Here is a 19492-nt window from a genome sequence, read left to right on the forward strand (position 1 = left end):
GAACATCATCGTATCTGAAAAGCTCCGAGGACCCCGTCGACACTTCACACGCAAACCCGGCGCTTTCAAATGTCTCCGGCTAGGGGAGCATATTCGAAATGCTCCGTTTTCAGTGTCTGAATACGCTGTATTAGTGTGGACGGGAGGTGCAAACGCAGACATGTAAGCATTTCTAAATGTACCCCAGCTAGTGTGGACGTTGCCTCTGTCTCTCAACCGCTCTCACCACACTGCAAGAGATTAGGACTTCATGAAGGCCTAAAATGTTTTGTTTTGCTCCCGCCCACTTAAAATCAAAGCGTGATTGGTCCATTTGGCCGTCACTCTTCACACCAAAACACATAGCTTGGCCTTCTCCAGGATTTGTGAAGTCCTAACCAATGAATGAGCCAGCTAACTGGGCCTTAATATAGACAGACGATTCTGATTGGATAACATGTTTTCAGGACATGAACTTGACAGTAAGCTTAACTATAGAACATAGATGAGAGAAAATGTATTGTATTAAATTAAATGAGATTAAATTGTTTTAAATTATTTATTGAATACTTTATTATTAGTATTAAATATATTATTAATTATAATTTGTTTAGGCCTTCTCTGAAGGCGCAGAAGGCCCTGAAGGTTCCCCACTGCTGAATGCAAGCAAAACTACAGAGCAAAATCACAGTCTTTCTGATTAAACCAATCTATGAACTGTCTGAAACAATGGATATCCGCGGACCCAAATGGGCCTTAAAAAAAAAAATTGCCGCACGCAAACATACCACTCCCCTAAGGGCTAAGCCCCCCCTTTCTTTGAATCCTAGAAACGCCCCTGTGACACATTACTTACATGCAAGTCTTAAATTGGCTTAATGTTATGGTGTTCTTTTCCCAGACAAACTGTCAATAAAAATCCACCTGTTAAATTTGTGTTATATTGATAATTTTGTTTAAAGTAGGCCAATCTAATCACAATATCTGATTGTCCATGTGCAACTGATATACTTTTCCAGACTTCCCACCTCAGCAGAGGTCTCACACACAGGTAAACACAATAGGACATATTTCAAAAGCATTGAAGTGTATGACAGCAGTTCCAAGACCATTATGTTCCCTTGATAATATATATTTGTAAAATTACCAACGGTGCAACAAAGCTAACTCGATGTAATATATATATATATATATATATATATATATATATATATATATATATATATATATATATATATATATATATAATATAGGCTATATATCTGGGCTGCGTTTCCCGATAACGATGGATCATAGCAACGATCGAACAAAAAACTAAACCATTGATATTTCTTAGTGGGTTTCCCCAACATGCTCGTAAGGAGTAGGCTAATCGATGTACTTTCAAGAGCTACGAATTTTCAAGAGACACTTTAGCTACGGTGTCTTTGGGAACGAAGCCTAAAACTAAGATTCGTTTTACGATGGATCCTACGCTTTCGGGAAACGCAGCCCTGGTCTGGAACGGACGACGAAAGGTAGAAAATTAGCTGTAAGATTAACAGCTAGGTTAACTAATTTGTTGTTATACCTGCCACTCGTATATTGTACAGTACTGTACTGTAGGCTACCTCCCCTGGCCCAAGCGATCTGGAGTGTTAGGCCTATAGGCTATTACGTTTTGCATTTGTCTCCGCTCAAAGTGGTTCGTGCGCAACATTGGAGCTACTGACTGGTGGCTCCAAATCCACCCATAAAACACTTTAAACTGACGGCTTAAAAAACCTAAAGGGCAATGTATTTCATAAGGTCATAACACAATGTTAAAATCTTAATTGAGTCTTTATTAACAATTCTCGAAATAATTCAAATATATGTAGCCTATATCTAGGCAAACCCTAACCATAACATATTGTTTTTCAAGTCTATTTGTCATGAGATTCTATTGTTGATTGGCCTACTTTTGTATGTTAAAAATAAAATAAAGGCGTAAATATATAGCCTTCACTTAAATGCAATTCATACAAAATAACATGACAAAATGTATTGAGTCATCCACGGTTGCTGTAGCTACATTCATGGTAGCCTTTGACGGCTTTGGTTTGGCTCAACACATCGTATTGTGTTTTGCATTGGTCTCCGCTCCAAACGAGTGTTTGTTGTTTTGCGTTTGTCTCCGTGCGCAAAGTTCGTGCGCAACATTGGAGCTACTGACTGGTGGCTCCAAATCCACCCATAAAACACTTTAAACTGACGGTTTAAAAGACCTAAATGGCAATGTATTTCATAGGGTCATAACACAATGTTAAAATTTTAAATGAGTCTTTAGCCTATTAACAATTCTCGAAATAATTAAAATATATGTAGCCTATATCTAGGCAAACCCAAACCATAACATATTGTTTTTCAAGTCTATATTGTCACGAGATTATACTGCTGATTATGTAAAAAAAATAATAAAGGCGTAAATATATGGCCTACACTAACATGCAATTCATACAAATTAACTTGACAAAAGATTGAGTCATCCAAAGTTAATGTAGCTAGCTACATGCTATGGTAGCCTTCGGCAGTTCTGTTAGCTCAACAGCCTGCTAAACATGCAATCCATTGCCGTCCAAAATATAAGCTCCCTCTATGGACGGCACTTTGAACAGCATCGCCGTCCGTAAGATCAGCAGCCATCGCCGTCATTCTATGGACGTCCATATGGACGGCTATGACGCCGTCCAAGATCTATGCTCCCCCTAACGACGGACGTCCCTGCTAATCCATCGCCGTCCAAAATATATGCTCCCTCTATGGACGGCACTCTGAACAGCATCGCCGTCCATATGGACGGCTATGACGCCGTCCAAAATATATGCTCCCTCTATGGACGGCACTCTGAACAGCATCGCCGTCCGTCCATCCATGCAAAGATCAGCAGCCATCGCCGTCAGTCTATGGACGTCCATGACGCAAAAAAAGATTTAGTTCCAAGTTACAGTTGCTCTAGCTCAAACTACGGTCTAACACAAATTTGTCCTTATACCTGCCACTCGTATATTGTACATTACTTTACTGTAGGCTACCTCCCCTGGCCGAAGCGATCTGGAACGGAGGACTACAAGGTCGCAAGTTACAGTAGCTCTAGCTCAAACTTACGGTCCAACACTTTTGGTAACCAACCCAGTCTCATCCCAACTCGTCAAATATTGACGCTTGGGCAGAGCCCTTTGGCGTCACTATACCGACGCCGGGGGATGCCTTTTTCGTCGTTTTTTGACGCCTAGGGACGCCCATTGACTTCCATGTTAATATGTTCGGCTTTTCCCGTAGAAAATTGTGAACTATGGCGTCGTATTTTGACGCATTAGGTCTCCCATAGATTTTGATGAGCGGCTTTCGGATTTTTACGAAACGTCACCATAATAAGTCGGGTGATTTCGTAAAAATCCGGCCGATGTGCTTTCAACATGATTTTTTTTGTTATATCCAAGACATAAACGTTATCAATGACATAAACCTTATTTAAGGACATAAAAGTTATTTTTAAAATGGACTGATACCAAATAAACCGATCTAAAAAGGTAGGCCTATATGCATGAAAAAGAAAAGAAAAATAGAATCCATCGGGGGAGGAATATCATTTTATTTTAATCATAATTTTAAGCGCATGGAAGCAATCATGTCAAATGCACTGACAGCAAAACCTATAAATTATCCAACATTATTGTAATTTTATTATTACACACGAGTCGCCTAAAAGTTTGACGCTCAATATCTGGCTGGAACTACTTCTTGTCACCCAAACCTCCGCTCTCTCGTACTGAAAAGGTAAGCTATTATCGATGAGGTAAACGTATATTTAAGATACTATCCTACTATACAGTTTTTTTTAATTGTTTTTAGGTTGGTTTAATGTTATTATGTTTGACGTACATTGCCCGGTGCTTTGCATCACCAATATAAATTTATTGACTTTGTAAACTGCAAAAATAGGCTAATACACTGTGCTAGCTAGTTAGCTAGTCTGACGTAATGTCATGCAAGGTCATGAACCGGTGCACTTTCATTGGACTCAGACCAATGTTTATCTTTGCTGGCGTGGTCCTTTTTACATCTCATAGCTTGCTAGGTATGACATTTATTGTATTGTATTTTTTATCTTTTCTTACTTGCAGCTGAAGTCACGCATTTTCTGGAAACGATATCGATATCCTTATTACCTCACCATATTATTACCTCACCATATCCTTGCCTTACTGCCTATTTTAATAATTTGTCAGGACGTACCTGTGTATACCTGTGTCCACCTACTTCTGTCCACCTGTGTTACGCCCTCCACAGGCTCTGCCTGTCTTTCTGTTTGTCTTTCTGTTTGTCTGTGTTTGTGTGAATCTCCAGGCTCCAGTGATCCAGTCCACCCTACCTGCACAAGATCCACACCTGCGGTCCAGTTTCCCAATAACTTGCGGTGACATACCCTGGTTTGCCCTCCACTCACCGCCAGATCGTTGTTTTTACAACCTGGTACCTACGTTCCTGGCCTCCTTGTACTTCCGAGTCTATTATCTACTATTTGTATTCAAAGTGTTCTAATATTGCACTTTCTTGTGTCCCAAAGAAACATCCCACTCGCCATCTGCCCATTTGTCTGTCTACTCTTTCAACTCAATGATGAGTGATTTGCAGTTGATGGAATTGGAGGATGAGCTCAAGAGTGTAGATACATTTCTTGAACATCTCAAGACAGAAGAGGTAAAGCAGCTTCTGTTTTGTCTATAGTTAACAGTATTCCTTCTTACCAGTTCATATAAGATACATGGAGGCGTATTTAAAAGACATGAATCAGAAGGGTTACACTACTTTAACTGCTTTTTCTGTCAGTAGTCCGAAGGCATTTCCCATATTGGTAAACCTTTCTTAAACCAAGTTGTAATTCTAAACAGAGAAGAACAGACAGAAAACTAAGACCACATCACCAAAGCCTGTTCATTGGAAGAAGAGGGACCACAATGGGGACATTGTTCACCAGCGCCCACGAGCCCTTAGAAAGCAGTCAACATCACAAAGACCAGACGAAGGAAGACATGTTTCTTCTTCACCGCCATTAGACCATGGCCAACACCTAGACCATGGTGAATAATCTTTCGTTCCAAATGCTGTATTTCAACAGTGTGTTGTGGCGATGTTGGAGTTACGATATTATTATTTTTTCTCCTCCCTTTTGAAGATTTGAATATGCGGCAGCTTGAGGACCTTCTACAGGACTCAGAGAACATGGAATCGCAAGATTTTGTTCAGCAGCCACCATTGTCCAGTTGGAGTCAAAGGCAGAAAGAGGTCCAACAATGTTGGCAACAGGCGAGGCCACAGAACCTTGACAATTTACTTTCTGCTGAGAACATCGTACAGATGACATGCAATCACTGTCACGTGAAAGAAGCTGTCATCCGTTGTGGGGAATGTATGCCCTCAGAGTGGTTTTGTGCTGAGTGTGATGGCTCGGTACATAAACACCACACTCTTCACAACAGGCAAACCATCATGGATGGATTTTTCAAATACATCCCACCAACAGAGGCTGTGACACTCTGTGACACTGGAAAATACAGCATTTGTGAACAAGGTTGGCATTTCTTTTACAATTGATTGTCAATTTTCTTAACAGATCATTCTTATATGAAATTGAAATGTGTTATTTAAGTCATTACTCACAACCCAAACATTATTAATTGTATACCTTATGGTTCTTTGCCTTGCAGATTGTTTTCTGCCAACAGCTCTACCTCAAAGGATATGCTCCTGTGACACCGCTGATGCAGCAGTCTCTGTTGGTAGATCCATCATACTGGTTTGCATAAATGGTAGGATCTTGTTAAACTGTTGAATTTTTTTATATTACTAACACAGACACTGTTCCACCCAGATCTCTTCCATTCCTTTGAGGCTATGAACACAGCAGCTCCAGGAATGTCCAGACAAGCCTTTACAGCAATGTTGGACCAGAGAACAAAGCAATATGGAAGAGTAAGTAAAAAGCAGTTCAAGGTCCACAAGTGGCTGTAGTAGGTAGTACATATTTCAGATTATAGACTGAAGACCTTACCACACAAAATAGTAATTTGCTTCCTTATGGATTTGAAAAGTTGCATACAAAACACAAAACATACAAAGGCAAAGATGTAGTTTATCGTTTTTGAAAGCTGTATTATATTATTTTCTTTAGACTGGCAAAGTGAATGCAGATGCATTTCAGAGAAGTTTTCTGCAATTTGTGTACTGCAACTATGAAGAGAACCAACTTCTTGGAAAGGAGCCATTGGTCTGTCCAGCCTGTAGCCCTGAAATGGTGGCTGTTTCTGTGGATGGCAACAGAAAATTGTACAGGTTCCAGAAAACAAACCAGTGAGTTCTGTGCACACATTATGAACAGCCAATGTAGTTAATATACAGTATGTCCAGCTGTTAATGACACTGTTAATGTCAATGTTTTTTTTGATAAGTGCTACATAAATAAAAGGTCCTATTACAAAGGTAGTCCATAATACATTGTCTTAAAGGAGTGAAGAGCCAGGGTTCTTCGATGGAGTGTTTTTAGCCCGAGACTCTGAGGTGTCCAGTTTTGTTGAGGAGGTCCGGGGAACTGTCAAGAGTGTACGTTTTACATTATTCTGAACAACATTTATTGGGATTATTTTGTTCTAATTAAAGTTAAAGTAGAAAACACGATTGCCTTCGGAGAAGGGAGTCTAAGATCAGGTGGGGATACAGCACTAGATTCTTATCCAGGGGGCACAGTACATTCATATTGCATATTGCTTTATCCTTCAAATGTAAGATAGGTCAGGCAATGACAAAATCTTGACAGTTAAAGTTTGTGTGTTTGCGTGAACAGTCCTGCAATCTAGTGTACTTGAATTAACTATTGTCATGTTCAAATGATTTACTTTGGTAGACCGCAGGAAAAGCGATGTGTGGTGACACCCAATGGAATGCAGCAAGAGAGACTTCAAAGCGGGCCAACAATTTGGATGAAGAAGGTGTGGAATTTGCTGTGTGTAGACATGGATTTCTTCTCAAAGGTTGGTATGGGTCTGATTAAGTAGTAGTAAAAAAATAAAATAATATATATTTATATTATGATCTAAATCTTCTTTCATGTGCATTGTGCTTTTTTTAAAGGTCTGAATATGTATAGAGGAGAAATCTTTGCATATCCAATGTTTCTCCAAAAAGAGTTCCAGAGTGCTACATTTTTGGCCATGGATGTGACCTGCCGATATGTGCCATACTTGACAAAAGTGTCAGAGGCCCTGACGCATCTTCATCCCCTTCAGGAAATGAGGCATTGCTTGTCTGTGATGCATGCCAAAGCCCACAATACAAAATGCGAGGTGATGCTTTTAGCTACTTGACCGTACATTTTAGAGTATGATGTGGCAAACTGAGTGTAAAATGCCATAATAAATGACAATAGCCATACCACAGTGGTCTGGACTGACCCATACAACAACCTAGGAGTGTGTTTAACGTTTTTCTGTAGCCCCTAAGTGCTGCCCTCTAAAGTTGGTAATCTCAGGATATGCTTCAATAACATGTGTCCACACCGCTTTACACATTATCTTCTTCCTGTAGATTCTGTGGACTGCAAGGAACCAGGAGGGCGCCGGCACCACTCTCGGTGAAGAAGTAGAGCAAGTGAATAGTTTTCTCTCCAGATGTGCCCTTACCACCAAGTATATGGCCAAGTCAGGTTTGTAAGCTTATTTCCCCCTGCCAGCCTGCAAATGTACTTGTTTTACAAAATTGTATTGTGATTTTGTTTTGTTCTTCACAGTAAGAACTGACATGCTGACTGTCCATGCTATGGGGTGGAATGAACGGAAAGAGAATGGCCTCCATATAGCCTTGTCTTCTAGATTCAAGAAGGTGTGTTCACATACTGAAGATGATTAACTTTTTAAAGCAGTTACATATAAACGTAACTTTTACTTATTATACCCAAAATGCATCAGGTTGTTATAGTACCCCCTAGTAGAAATTGTAGTGGTACAGGACCTCTGGTAGTTTTAAAGACCTTCTGTATTGCTGTTTTCAGACAGTAGAGAAGACTGTGGATGTAGCTGAGAGCCTGAAGACAATGCAGGAGCAGTTGCATTGCTGTGATGACATGCTGAAACAATGGGTTGTTGATGTCAAGCAGTGGGCCAGTAGCAGTAAGAAAAATACTTAATTCATAAACACTCTCAGTCACTTGGTTGTAATATCTGCATATCTGTAGCTTAAATGTTAAAAGTGTATTTATTTTATCTCTAATCAAGGAAGCGCAGCACCTGGTCCTGTTGATGCTCAAAGTTTGCAGATCACAATCGAAGCACTCTTTGTGAGCATTTGTCAGAAAAAGCACTACCTTTACAGACAAAATGGTATGTATAGTGTAAACATAACTAATGCAGATAAATCTTAGGCTATACTGATATCTTCATTACCATGGCAGCTCTTTTTATGTACTATTGTTTTTACTGTATTTGCAGATCGCAACAAAAGGCGACAGAAAATAACTCAAAAGATAGCCCAGGAAAAGAAACGGTTGCTGGAAGACATCCAGAGATACAACCAACAGCCTGATGGTGACCCTGTGGACACAGAGTTAGTTGTGCAGAAACTCTCTAACAAAGCTGCAGAGAGCATGATCTGGCCTTGGCAGGAACAGAACACAGGTGTTGCATCAAGATTTAACTTAAGTATGCATATAAAATGTCATCAAATTAGTTTATTAATGTCAAATGTTTTTATTCCTTGACAGACGGTGTGGACATCCTTACAAAGAAGAAGCTCTTTGACCACGTAATGCTTGCCTCACGACTAAAAGAGGAAAAGCAGATCCTTGTGAAGGAGATGCTGCAGCACTGCCAGTACCTCAAGGACTCAGTGGCAAAGGTCCAGACACTGATGGGCACTGTTTTAGTGAGCACACAGACAGGAAGTAAGTGTAAATCAAATGATCTGGCTACATGCATTTTCAAATTTATAGGTCAAACTATTTAAGCGGAAACCAATCCTGCAAGTATAGTCTTCGGTAAATTCATTTCAACATAAATTAACAACATTTCCAGGCTTGCCAAATGGATTAACCGAGGAGGGGTCCAAGGGCCTCATCAGTGCACTAAAAAGAAGACTGCAAGACCTGAGACTCAAACAGCAGACCTTAGCAGGCACCTACAGATGCACTCTCAAACCAAGTAACAGGCTGGTGGAAGAGGAGGACAGGGAAATGGAAGAAGACATGGACTGGCAACGTGGCAACAGCTCGGATGATGATAGTGATGAGGAGGAGGATGCAGAGAATTTAATTCAAGTCACTTGGATCTGAATCACTCAGTCACAGCTGTAATCGCCTGAGACCTAACTTGATATACTGTAATGTATACTGTGTGTTCTCTCCCTTTGATCTTTACCTGTAATGGCCCAGGCGAGTCAATTGCAACGAAGGCTGCCTCCAGAGCATGACTGCAGCAGAGCACAGAGCATTATTTGTAAATGAGTGATAGAACATAACACTTAACTTATAACATGGGTGAGTTGGTGACCAAGCTAACGTTTTCGGGTTTTTGTTTTAGATTCACTGTTAGGTAAGGGAGCGTGCTGGCTCCGCCTTCCCATTGCGGGGAGGGCCAGCGGCTCCCAGGTTTTGGTTTTATTTTCACTAACTCAGTCTTGTTTTTCTGTTCAATAAACTTTCGTATTACTTTTTACATACATTGACTTGCGTGGTTGGACTCAATTTATGTTGGCTGGCAGATTGGGCAATTGGGAAATGATGGGGATAAATTATTCATTTATTATTCATCATATATTTATTCATCATATATTTCAATTATCCAGATTGTTTTTGAAAAATTCTGATTTAACTCTGTATAACTCGAGACAACTATCATCTCAATATTTAATATTGATTAGTGACCATTAGTGAAAATCTGAGTCTGGATGAGGTTGAAGTTCTGTGTGTAATATAAGGTGCGTTCGACTTCATGCAGCGCCGGCGTCGCCTGCAGCCCGGCTGACATGACGCAGCCAATGGTATTCTCAGATTCAAGGCAGCCGGCTGTCGACGCCGCCGGCGCTGCATGAAGTCGAATGTACCTATAGACGCATTTTCTGTTGATAGAAATGAGTGGGAATATTTGGCATATAAACCACGCAAATAGGGATCCTCCCAACGGAACCCTGAATTAGCTGAAAGCTACTGATAGCTAACTGTAGTTCTTTAAAACCAACGAGATTCCAAACAATCGTAAAACGAAGTAATCGGATGGTTTCTAATTATGCGAAATTACACATTATGACAAACCAAAAAGGCTAAATATAGCTACCAACAAATCTTGCCATACACCATGATTTAAGTAGCCCTAGCCTACACAAAAGGTGTGTTCGACTTCATGCAGGGCCGGCGGCGCGGACCAGCCAATGGCATTCACTCCTTCAAGTCAGCGAGGCCGGCTGTCGGTGCCGCCGGCGCTGCATGAATTCGAATACACCTAAAGTCAAGGCTAATCCCTCGATGCGTCATCTCATTTAAAATACTACTCCATTGCCAACTAGGGCATTTAATGCTAATATTGATTACCTCTTCAACACCTCCATTATATTATAATCTATTCATACATACTTTGTATGTGATATATCAATTGTTAAGATGTTCTGTTTTCAAACCCTAAACATGTAAACTTTGAAACATGTAGGCCTAGTTGAACTACAAATATGGCGTCGTTCAACATCTCGATTCAGTGTTTAATGGAATACGTTTGTAGTTCTTTTAGTAATTTGTGTTTTACACCAATATCATCTCCAATTTTATATTAGATTTATCAGAAATGTAAAATGTATATGCATTATAGATCAATACGCATTATATATAATCAGCACTACAAAAGTAAACTTTGGAATGTCTTTTTCTCATACTTTTATTTTATATTAAATCCGAGTTTTGAATGTTTTTTAAATCCGAGTTTTGAATGTACCCTAGCGCTGTCTGTTCAGAACATGTCTTATGCAGAACAACTAATCATCTTTTAAGTTTGGGGATAAACAAATGCACAAGTGGTTCTGTACCCTGGTTCTGTTTGTGCTAAACCAGGACTATGTGCCACCAAAACATAATTTGACTTTGACCACTGATGTCTTCTATTTAGATTATGAATGGTCTTGGAATCTATACTTGTAAAGATACCTCACTGCAATGGCAGATTTGGATTTTAATAAGACTGTCGTACAACAACGTCAAACCCATTTTTGGAAAGGTCTTAGCTTGCGGGTTCATTTATGTAAATTTGACACATTCCTGTAAACCCTTATCTGATATATTGACCTTTGAACCCTTGCCAGGGGTCACCTTAAAGCCCTATATTTAGTAGTAGTATGGTATTTTGGGTTCCTTTCATGGCACATAGTCCTGGCTTGGTACAGTGAATGACTGGGGTTAGATAAACTGTGTCTTTTAGTTTCATAACCCTAGCCCCTACAGGGGATCAACAGCGCCACCTAGAAAAGGTAATTTTTCCTAAAATTCAATTAAATTTTCTTTCCTATCTGAAGCTAGGATCATCCTGGGATTTTGTATTTAGACCAATATTGACACTCTTCACATCATACTGGAACCATGTGCGAAGATAATGATGTCAAATAATGTTAAGTAAAGTTTACATATAAGGATATTTAAATGTTGACTTTTCGAGTACTGATACATTTTGTCTTTCATAAAAGACCAATGAATGTATATTTGTCATATTAAGTGATTTAAATGTAACTGAGGACAAAGATCTTCTCAAAAAATTAGTTTTTAAATTAAAAGAACTACATTTCCCACAACCCCGCCAATATGTTTTAACGCTAATATGCGCCATATTTGTAGTCCACGTAAGTTCGCTATGGTTATCATTTTAGTTAAGTGTAGCCCACATTATTTAATGACCTATTCAATTACTTTAAAAACTTGTATAAGTCTTACCACGTGTCAACATGCAAAAAAATAGAATATATAATGTATAATTCATATAGCCTATCTTCATGCCATCACCTTTATTAAGGCATGGATTATTCTGAATGTGACGTCATCGCGCCACACTCCCAGTACAGATTATTCATATTCAGCCACAAGGAATCCATCATTTAACATTGTATGTAATGTGGTGTTAATAAGATAACAAATTTACATCCGCTTGTGATGGCCTAACTTTTAATATAAGTTTTCTCTTCATAGGTAGTCTACTCTTACCTCCACCAAGCAAAGGATCAGACGGTTGCTTGTAGGCTAACATAAGTGAGTCCAACCATGAAAGTCAATGTTTATAAAAGTAATACCAAAGTTTATTGAACAGAAAAACAAGACTGAGTTAGTGAAAATAATAATAATAAGCTCATAACATGTTACAGTGTATATCAATAACAAATATAGAATTGGGAACTCTTTAAACAATAACCAGGCAGCTAGGCACAGAAATATTAACAGCAGACTTCCAGGTATCCTCCCATTCTTTTACACTGTGAAAAGAAATACACATCAGAATCAGAATAAGGTTTATTCACTATGTATGTGAACAAACACAGAATTTACGGTGGCAGGGAGGGGCAAACAATAAACATACGGATCTTAAAGTAAGTAAAAGTGCAAAAGTTTAACTATTTCTTAGAACTAAAATCTAAGAATAAAACAATTTAAATATAAAATATGTATAAAAATAAGAGTAAGACTAAGTAAGTACAATTTTGATAACAAAGTGGTTACTTTATCAAAAGTTAGTGAAATACAGTGATCAATGTTATCTGTTTTTACAATTTCACCATGAGATTATGTGACTTAAGTTAAAGGTCCCCATGGCATGCTGTTTTTGGATGCTTTTATATAGGCCTTAGTGGTCCCCTAATACTGTATCTGAAGTCTCCTCCCGAAATTCAGCCTTCGTGCAGAATTACAGCCACTACGAGCAGTCCCACAATGAGCTTTCCTCAGGATGTGCCGTTCCTGTATCTGTAGTTTTGAATGCTATGAGGAGCAGAGAGGCGGGGCTAACTGCCATGCTTCGGTCGTTTGTAAGCCATGATGTCTCTCGAGGAAAAAACAATATCGTGCTTGCACAGTCGTAGCTAATTTTATCATTGGCGGGCCATATTCTTTGGACGGGCAAAGCAGAGTAAGGGGAGGTAACCTTTCCCCCTTATAACGCATAAGAGGAAAATTCCAGATGGGCCCATCTGAACTTTAATTTTCTCAAAGGCGGAGCAGGACATCAAGGGCTTGGTTTACACATATCGCAATTTCTAGCCACTGGGGGACCATAGGTAGCCTGGCTCTGCCCTCCTACGTACTTCCGCTCAATTTGGATTTTGCTTCTGTACTAGGTCTGGGAGCTCGGCTCTGAAGTCGGTTTCCAGAAACAAATTTGTTGTAGGTCCAATCAGCGAACAGAGGGAGTGGCTGAGAACGATGACGTTAATGTCGTGCACTTGTTTGAGTGGTTCAGTAATGGCGGCGGAGAAAGATGCGAGCGAAACTATTCTGCGGTTGTGGCAACGCTGCCGAATATAGGTTAAAGCCGGAGCAAGAACATTCCTTGCTGAGTTTTGTTGGTGTCCATGATGTTGTGGCCCTCCTCCCCACGGGGTTCGGGAAAAGTTTGATTTTCCAGCTACGGCAGCTTGCTCCATTACAGTAGTGGTGAAGGAGTTGGCTAAGGCGAACGCTTGCGATTGGTTATGGCAAATCAGAGTGGTTCTGGGCGGATCCAATTGTTTTACACTTCAACAGAGGACCCGCCTTCAAGGAAGTTAACGTTTGTCAATGGAGAGATCCCAGACCCTCTGTACAAATGAAATGTACGAGGGTCTGGTTAGGACCAGGCTAGACCATAGGTAGGATAAGGGAACTCATATTAATGTTAAATAACCTCCTAAAGTTAAGTTTTCATATCATGGGACCTTTTACACTGTATAAGTAAGGGTTTGGAGAAGCACATTTTGTCGTATTGGCTTAAATAAAATTCAAATCCTAATAGTAATCAAATCAACTGCTTGGACAGTAATATGAATCTGGTATCTGTGGCCGTTACAGGACTATAATTAACACAAAGAATAACAAATTCTTATTGGATACTGCAGTTCTTTAGTAGAGTAGAAGTTAATTTCTCTGATTCAAGTTGGTGATAGTTTCTTCACAGAGGCAATGTATGTTTAATGATAAATGTTCAACTTTTAACAACAGGAACTATAGGCTTTTCACAAGTTGCTTGTGATGAAAAATGCTGTTGGCTACATTTCAGATGGAGGAAAGAACTTGAGATATAGCCAAAAGATAAGAGTACAGTCTCTTAGAGTTCGATGGGCCTAAATGGTGACAAGTCAGATAGTTTGTTGCACAGAACCACCTGGGGAAGTCATCCTTGGAAACTGTTAGGAAAAGGGCAGGCGCTTTTACCCCTAAAATTGCAAGGGATTGTATCTGTCTATTAGGGCCGGGCGGTATGACGGTATATACCGTTCGACGGCAGAAACCGGGAGAGTTTTGGCTATACCGTTTCAACCGCGGTATACTTTTTGACTACTTTTAAATGTTTTGGGTTGGGCAAAAAGGGCTCGCATCTAAAGTCTGAGTGAGGACATGCCGGGAAATATCAAACTGAGGCTTTAACGTATCGACCGAGCTTTAACAAGGTTGATACGCCGACACCGAAGTTAGATATTGATAGTAAAACTCTGAGCTGTGAGTACGTCACCATGCGGATGGCATGACTGTGCATCCGCCAATCGGAACGCTCGTACTGTCGTTGCCTTTAAATAATAGCCAGTAACGTCTTGTAGTACATGCAATACTGTTTTTTCCACCACACTAGTGGCACTGGTAAAATTTCTTAACTGAATTTACAGAACAATTACTATACCGTGATATATACCGTAACCGTGATATAAAATTACTCATACCGTGATAGAAGATTTTGGCCATATGGCCCACCCCTATCTATCACTCTCTATCTAAGGCCTGTAGCTGCCAGGAGTTCCTCTGTAGGATGATAATTTGTTTGGCCACAAGTGCATTACTTCAGACGGCCTAAGGTCAGATGGCTGAGCGGTTAGGGAATCAGGCTATTAATCAGAAGGTTGCCGGTTTGACTCCTGGCTGTGCAAAATTATGTTGTGTCCTTGGGCAAGACACCTCACCCTACTTGCCTCAGGGGGAATGTCCCTGTACTTGCTGTAAATTGCTCTGGATAAGAGTGTCTGCTAAATGACTAAATGTAACTTGAAGCCTGGCAAGATGGATTCATGGACAAACTCAAAAAAGCTTTAATAATAATTAAACCCCCACTAAAAATAATTTAAATGAAACACAATTGCATGCATCTGAGCTCACCTGCTTTGAACGTCCCTCTTTTTAAACAGGAAATTGCAGCCTGAAAATATATGAACAGAGGAATAACAAATAAGATGATTTGCCTGATTTTTTTGGGGTCATTACAAGAAAAGATTATTCATAATGCATAAGCATATGACCCTTACATAAGACAACCTTTACCTTAAATTCTTTTTCTTTTTCCCGGGGAATGATTTTTGGGAAGACCTTGAGGAGAAGAGATGTGGGAAGAAGTAGAAAGTGGGTAACATAGAGAGAGGGTTGGTGAAGGAGGTAAAGAGAGCGAGGGACTGGGGAAGGGAGGTGCGGAGAAAGAATGGGAGGGAAGAGCAGGAGAACAGAAAGAGTGGGAGGGAGTCATAGGATGTGAAGAGGGAGAGGGAGTAGGAAGAGTAGATGAAGAGAGAGAGGGAGTAGGAAGAGTAGATGAAGAGAGAGAGGGAGTAGGAAGAGTAGATGAAGATAGAGAGGGAGTAGGAAGAGTAGATGAAGAGAGAGAGGGAGTAGGAAGAGTAGATGAAGAGAGAGAGGGAGTAGGAAGAGTAGATGAAGATAGAGAGGGAGTACGAAGAGTAGATGAAGAGAGAGAGGGAGTAGGAAGAGTGGATGAAGAGAGAGAGGGAGTACGAAGAGTAGATGAAGAGAGAGAGGGAGTAGGAAGAGTAGATGAAGAGAGAGAGGGAGTAGGAAGAGTAGATGAAGAGAGAGAGGGAGTAGGAAGAGTAGATGAAGAGAGAGAGGGAGTAGGAAGAGTAGATGAAGAGAGGGAGTAGGAAGAGTAGATGAAGAGAGAGAGGGAGTAGGAAGAGTAGATGTAGAGAGAGAGGGAGTAGGAAGAGTAGATAAAGAGAGAGAGGAAGTCATAGGAGGTGGGTGGGGGACCGGGACAAGGTTAAGGGTGAAGGTTTGATCCTGAGTGGAGGCAGGGGATGTTGCTTCTGGTGTTTCTTCTCTTGTTTCTTCACCAGCTGTGGCAACGAGGCTATTGTGGTCTGAGAGATAAAGACAAATAAGTAAATGTAGAGGGAAGCAATATGTTCTCTGCTCCCAGCTTGAATCTAACTATAACAGCCCCACAAATGAGGTTAATTAAACAGAAACAGGGTCTAATCGGGGAATATTTACTCATCAACAATATTCTTTTAGTATATTTTATGTTACATAACGTGTTTAGAAACTAAATACAAAGTTATAAAAAAGCATGTCCCAATGCAAAATATGTGTTCTTACATTTAAGATAGTATTCATAAAGGGTGGTCATTTTTTTAATGATCTCCCTCACAGGCCCCTCTGGTATGAAGCCTATGCCTGCAATGACCTCTGCTGTAAACCCCCCCCCTCTCTTCTCTTTCCCCATGAAGAGCAGGGGCTTTAAGTCCAGTTCATGCAGCTTATTGACCTAAAAAACAGACATTAACAAGTTATCAGGCTTTGTCCTCTGTATCAGCTCTCTTGCCATCTGATCAACTACTTTTGAAATAGTATCATACTTCTTCCTACTTTTCAAAGTATCTACTATACTTCTTTTCAAATTGACAAAGCTAGGGGTCCTTACAAGAAGACTATAAGATGTGATGCTGCTATTGATTAAATGATATGGCCTGATACCAATGAAACTGGCATTGATATCAAGTTCCGACCATTATAGTATGGATCTGAATGGAACCGTAACCTAAGATCTCCACATTCTCACTCACAGATATGCGGGCTGAATCTATCACTCTGCCTGCGTTGCGGTGCTTCTTCACATTCTCCCCCCAGTCACCAACATGCAAACTCTCCTCCTTGGACTTAATCCTCTTTTTTTGTGAGAGGCTTGCAAAACATGAAAGGCATGTTTTGCGGTTGACAGTATTCATGACCTGGCAGTGAGGGCAAGGCCTGCTTTTGGGTTTGGTCATTTTCTGCAAACATAAACACATTGACATGTTATAAGCATTACAAGTAGGAATATGAGTAACACACATAAAATAATTATTATTCTTACATTTCATTCCTATGGCTTATGGGTATTGTAGTAAAGTATGAACTTCGGCATGAACATGGAAAGAAGTAATGTATATATTTGTCTCACAAACACCGAGGCAGGTAGCAAGCAGAGCGCGTAGGCAGGCAGATGGAGAGTTGGGGTGAGTGGGATGTTTCTTTGGGACACAAGAAAGTGCAATATTAGAACACTTTGAATACAAATAGTAGATAATAGACTCGGAAGTACAAGGAGGCCAGGAACGTAGGTACCAGGTTGTAAAAACAACGATCTGGCGGTGAGTGGAGGGCAAACCAGGGTATGTCACCGCAAGTTATTGGGAAACTGGACCGCAGGTGTGGATCTTGTGCAGGTAGGGTGGACTGGATCACTGGAGCCTGGAGATTCACACAAACACAGACAAACAGAAAGACAAACAGAAAGACAGGCAGAGCCTGTGGAGGGCGTAACACAGGTGGACAGAGGTAGGTGGACACAGGTATACACAGGTACGTCCTGACAAATTATTAAAATAGGCAGTAAGGCAAGGATATGGTGAGGTAATAATATGGTGAGGTAATAAGGATATCAATATCGTTTCCAGAAAATGCGTGACTTCAGCTGCAAGTAAGAAAAGATAAAAAATACAATACAATAAATGTCATACCTAGCAAGCTATGAGATGTAAAAAGGACCACGCCAGCAAAGATAAACATTGGTCTGAGTCCAATGAAAGTGCACCGGTTCATGACCTTGCATGACATAACGTCAGACTAGCTAACTACCTAGCACAGTGTATTAGCCTATTTTTGCAGTTTACAAAGTCAATAAATTTATATTGGTGATGCAAAGCACCGGGCAATGTACGTCAAACATAATAACATTAAACCAACCTAAAAACAATAAAAAAAAACTGTATAGTAGGATAGTATCTTAAATATACGTTTACCTCATCGATAATAGCTTACCTTTTCAGTACGAGAGAGCGGAGGTTTAGGTGACAAGAAGTAGTTCCAGCCAGATATTGAGTGAGCGTCAAACTTTTAGGCGACTCGTGTGTAATAATAAAATTACAATAATGTTGGATAATTTATAGGTTTTGCTGTCAGTGCATTTGACATGATTGCTTCCATGCGCTTAAAATTATGATTAAAATAAAATGATATTCCTCCCCCGATGGATTCTATTTTTCTTTTATTTTTTATGCATATAGGCCTACCTTTTTAGATCGGTTTATTTGGTATCAGTCCATTTTATAAATAACTTTTATGTCCTTAAATAAGGTTTATGTCATTGATAACGTTTGTCTTGGATATAACAAAAAAAATCATGTTGAAAGCACATCGGCCGGATTTTTACTCATCGCTCATCAAAATCTATGGGAGACCTAATGCGTCAAAATACGACGCCATAGTTCACAATTTTCTACGGGAAAAGCCGAACATATTAACATGGAAGTCAATGGGCGTCCCCAGGCGTCAAAAAACGACGAAAAAGGCGTCCCCCGGCGTCGGTATAGTGACGCCAAAGGGCTCTGCCCAAGCGTCAATATTTGACGAGTTGGGATGAGACTGGGTTGGTGAAAATAGGAGACCGTTTACACCGTTTACGATAGTAGAGCTAGATTAGCTACTGTAGCTAGCTCTAGCTATAATCATCAGCATACATATTTCACAAGTGTTTCATATCACAATTTTAAATGAGTAAATGGTTATCACCATGGCCTCTTTGCTAGTCAAATCGTTTCCTTGTGATCTAATAATAATACATCCAAAAACGAAAATGTATTTGTGAGGAATGTTTAATTAACGATTGAAAACAGATGTAGCTTCATGTTGTATGAATGCCCTGTGTCGCCCGGGCAACAGAGGCCATGTCATGACACATGATGCTAACGCCTCAGCCGCAGACCACTCTTTCCGAAAATAGACTAGCTTAATAACAATGCGTACATCATATTTTACACTACATTTCATAATTTTGTTTTTATGACAATGTTAAATGAGTAAATAGTTATAACCCTGGCCTCTTTGCTTGTGGCGTTTCTAGTTAGCCTATCATCTCTCAGAAGTTAACGAGATGCTAAGCTAATGTTCTGCTACAGGTAGTCACGCGTGTTTTCGTGACGTTAGTGACGTTAGCAACGTCAGTGACTGTGGCTAGCAAGTTAGCCACCG

The 19492-nt window shown here is 40.1% G+C and overlaps 1 protein-coding gene and 2 long non-coding RNA genes across 3 annotated transcripts; 1 reads left to right on the forward strand and 2 right to left on the reverse strand.

Annotated features, from left to right (window-relative positions):
• Window positions 1-4438: 4438 nt before the first annotated feature.
• On the forward strand, window positions 4439-9915 carry LOC124463670. The gene is made up of 17 exons (XM_047015488.1): window positions 4439-4473; window positions 4568-4701; window positions 4889-5081; window positions 5177-5572; window positions 5709-5777; window positions 5873-5973; window positions 6173-6351; window positions 6507-6600; window positions 6902-7028; window positions 7129-7340; window positions 7582-7699; window positions 7784-7875; window positions 8045-8162; window positions 8268-8372; window positions 8481-8666; window positions 8753-8932; window positions 9063-9915. Exons 2-17 carry the CDS (start codon window positions 4618-4620, stop codon window positions 9317-9319), a joined length of 2511 nt encoding a protein of 836 aa, XP_046871444.1. The 5' UTR covers window positions 4439-4473; window positions 4568-4617; the 3' UTR covers window positions 9320-9915.
• A 2431-nt stretch (window positions 9916-12346) lies between these two features.
• LOC124463647 lies at window positions 12347-15749 on the reverse strand. Its single transcript, XR_006955587.1, has 3 exons — window positions 15512-15749; window positions 15350-15389; window positions 12347-12486 (listed from the first exon to the last, which is right to left on the reverse strand). It is a non-coding gene; the product is annotated as an uncharacterized LOC124463647 (long non-coding RNA).
• A 404-nt stretch (window positions 15750-16153) lies between these two features.
• LOC124463652 lies at window positions 16154-17628 on the reverse strand. The gene is made up of 5 exons (XR_006955590.1): window positions 17588-17628; window positions 17424-17493; window positions 17047-17253; window positions 16580-16748; window positions 16154-16341 (listed from the first exon to the last, which is right to left on the reverse strand). It is a non-coding gene; the product is annotated as an uncharacterized LOC124463652 (long non-coding RNA).
• Window positions 17629-19492: the final 1864 nt, after the last annotated feature.

Source organism: Hypomesus transpacificus, unplaced genomic scaffold (genome assembly GCF_021917145.1).
Source record: "Hypomesus transpacificus isolate Combined female unplaced genomic scaffold, fHypTra1 scaffold_30, whole genome shotgun sequence".
NCBI lineage: Eukaryota > Metazoa > Chordata > Actinopteri > Osmeriformes > Osmeridae > Hypomesus > Hypomesus transpacificus.

Excerpts from the sequence above, each read along its gene's own strand:
- LOC124463670 (XM_047015488.1), top strand. The coding sequence starts at position 4,618 with ATGATGAGTGATTTGCAGTTGATGGAATTGGAGGATGAGCTCAAGAGT. Across the intron at positions 8,373-8,480 it reads CTACCTTTACAGACAAAATG|ATCGCAACAAAAGGCGACAG; the intron begins GTATGTATAGTG and ends CTGTATTTGCAG. Across the intron at positions 8,933-9,062 it reads AGTGAGCACACAGACAGGAA|GCTTGCCAAATGGATTAACC; the intron begins GTAAGTGTAAAT and ends CAACATTTCCAG.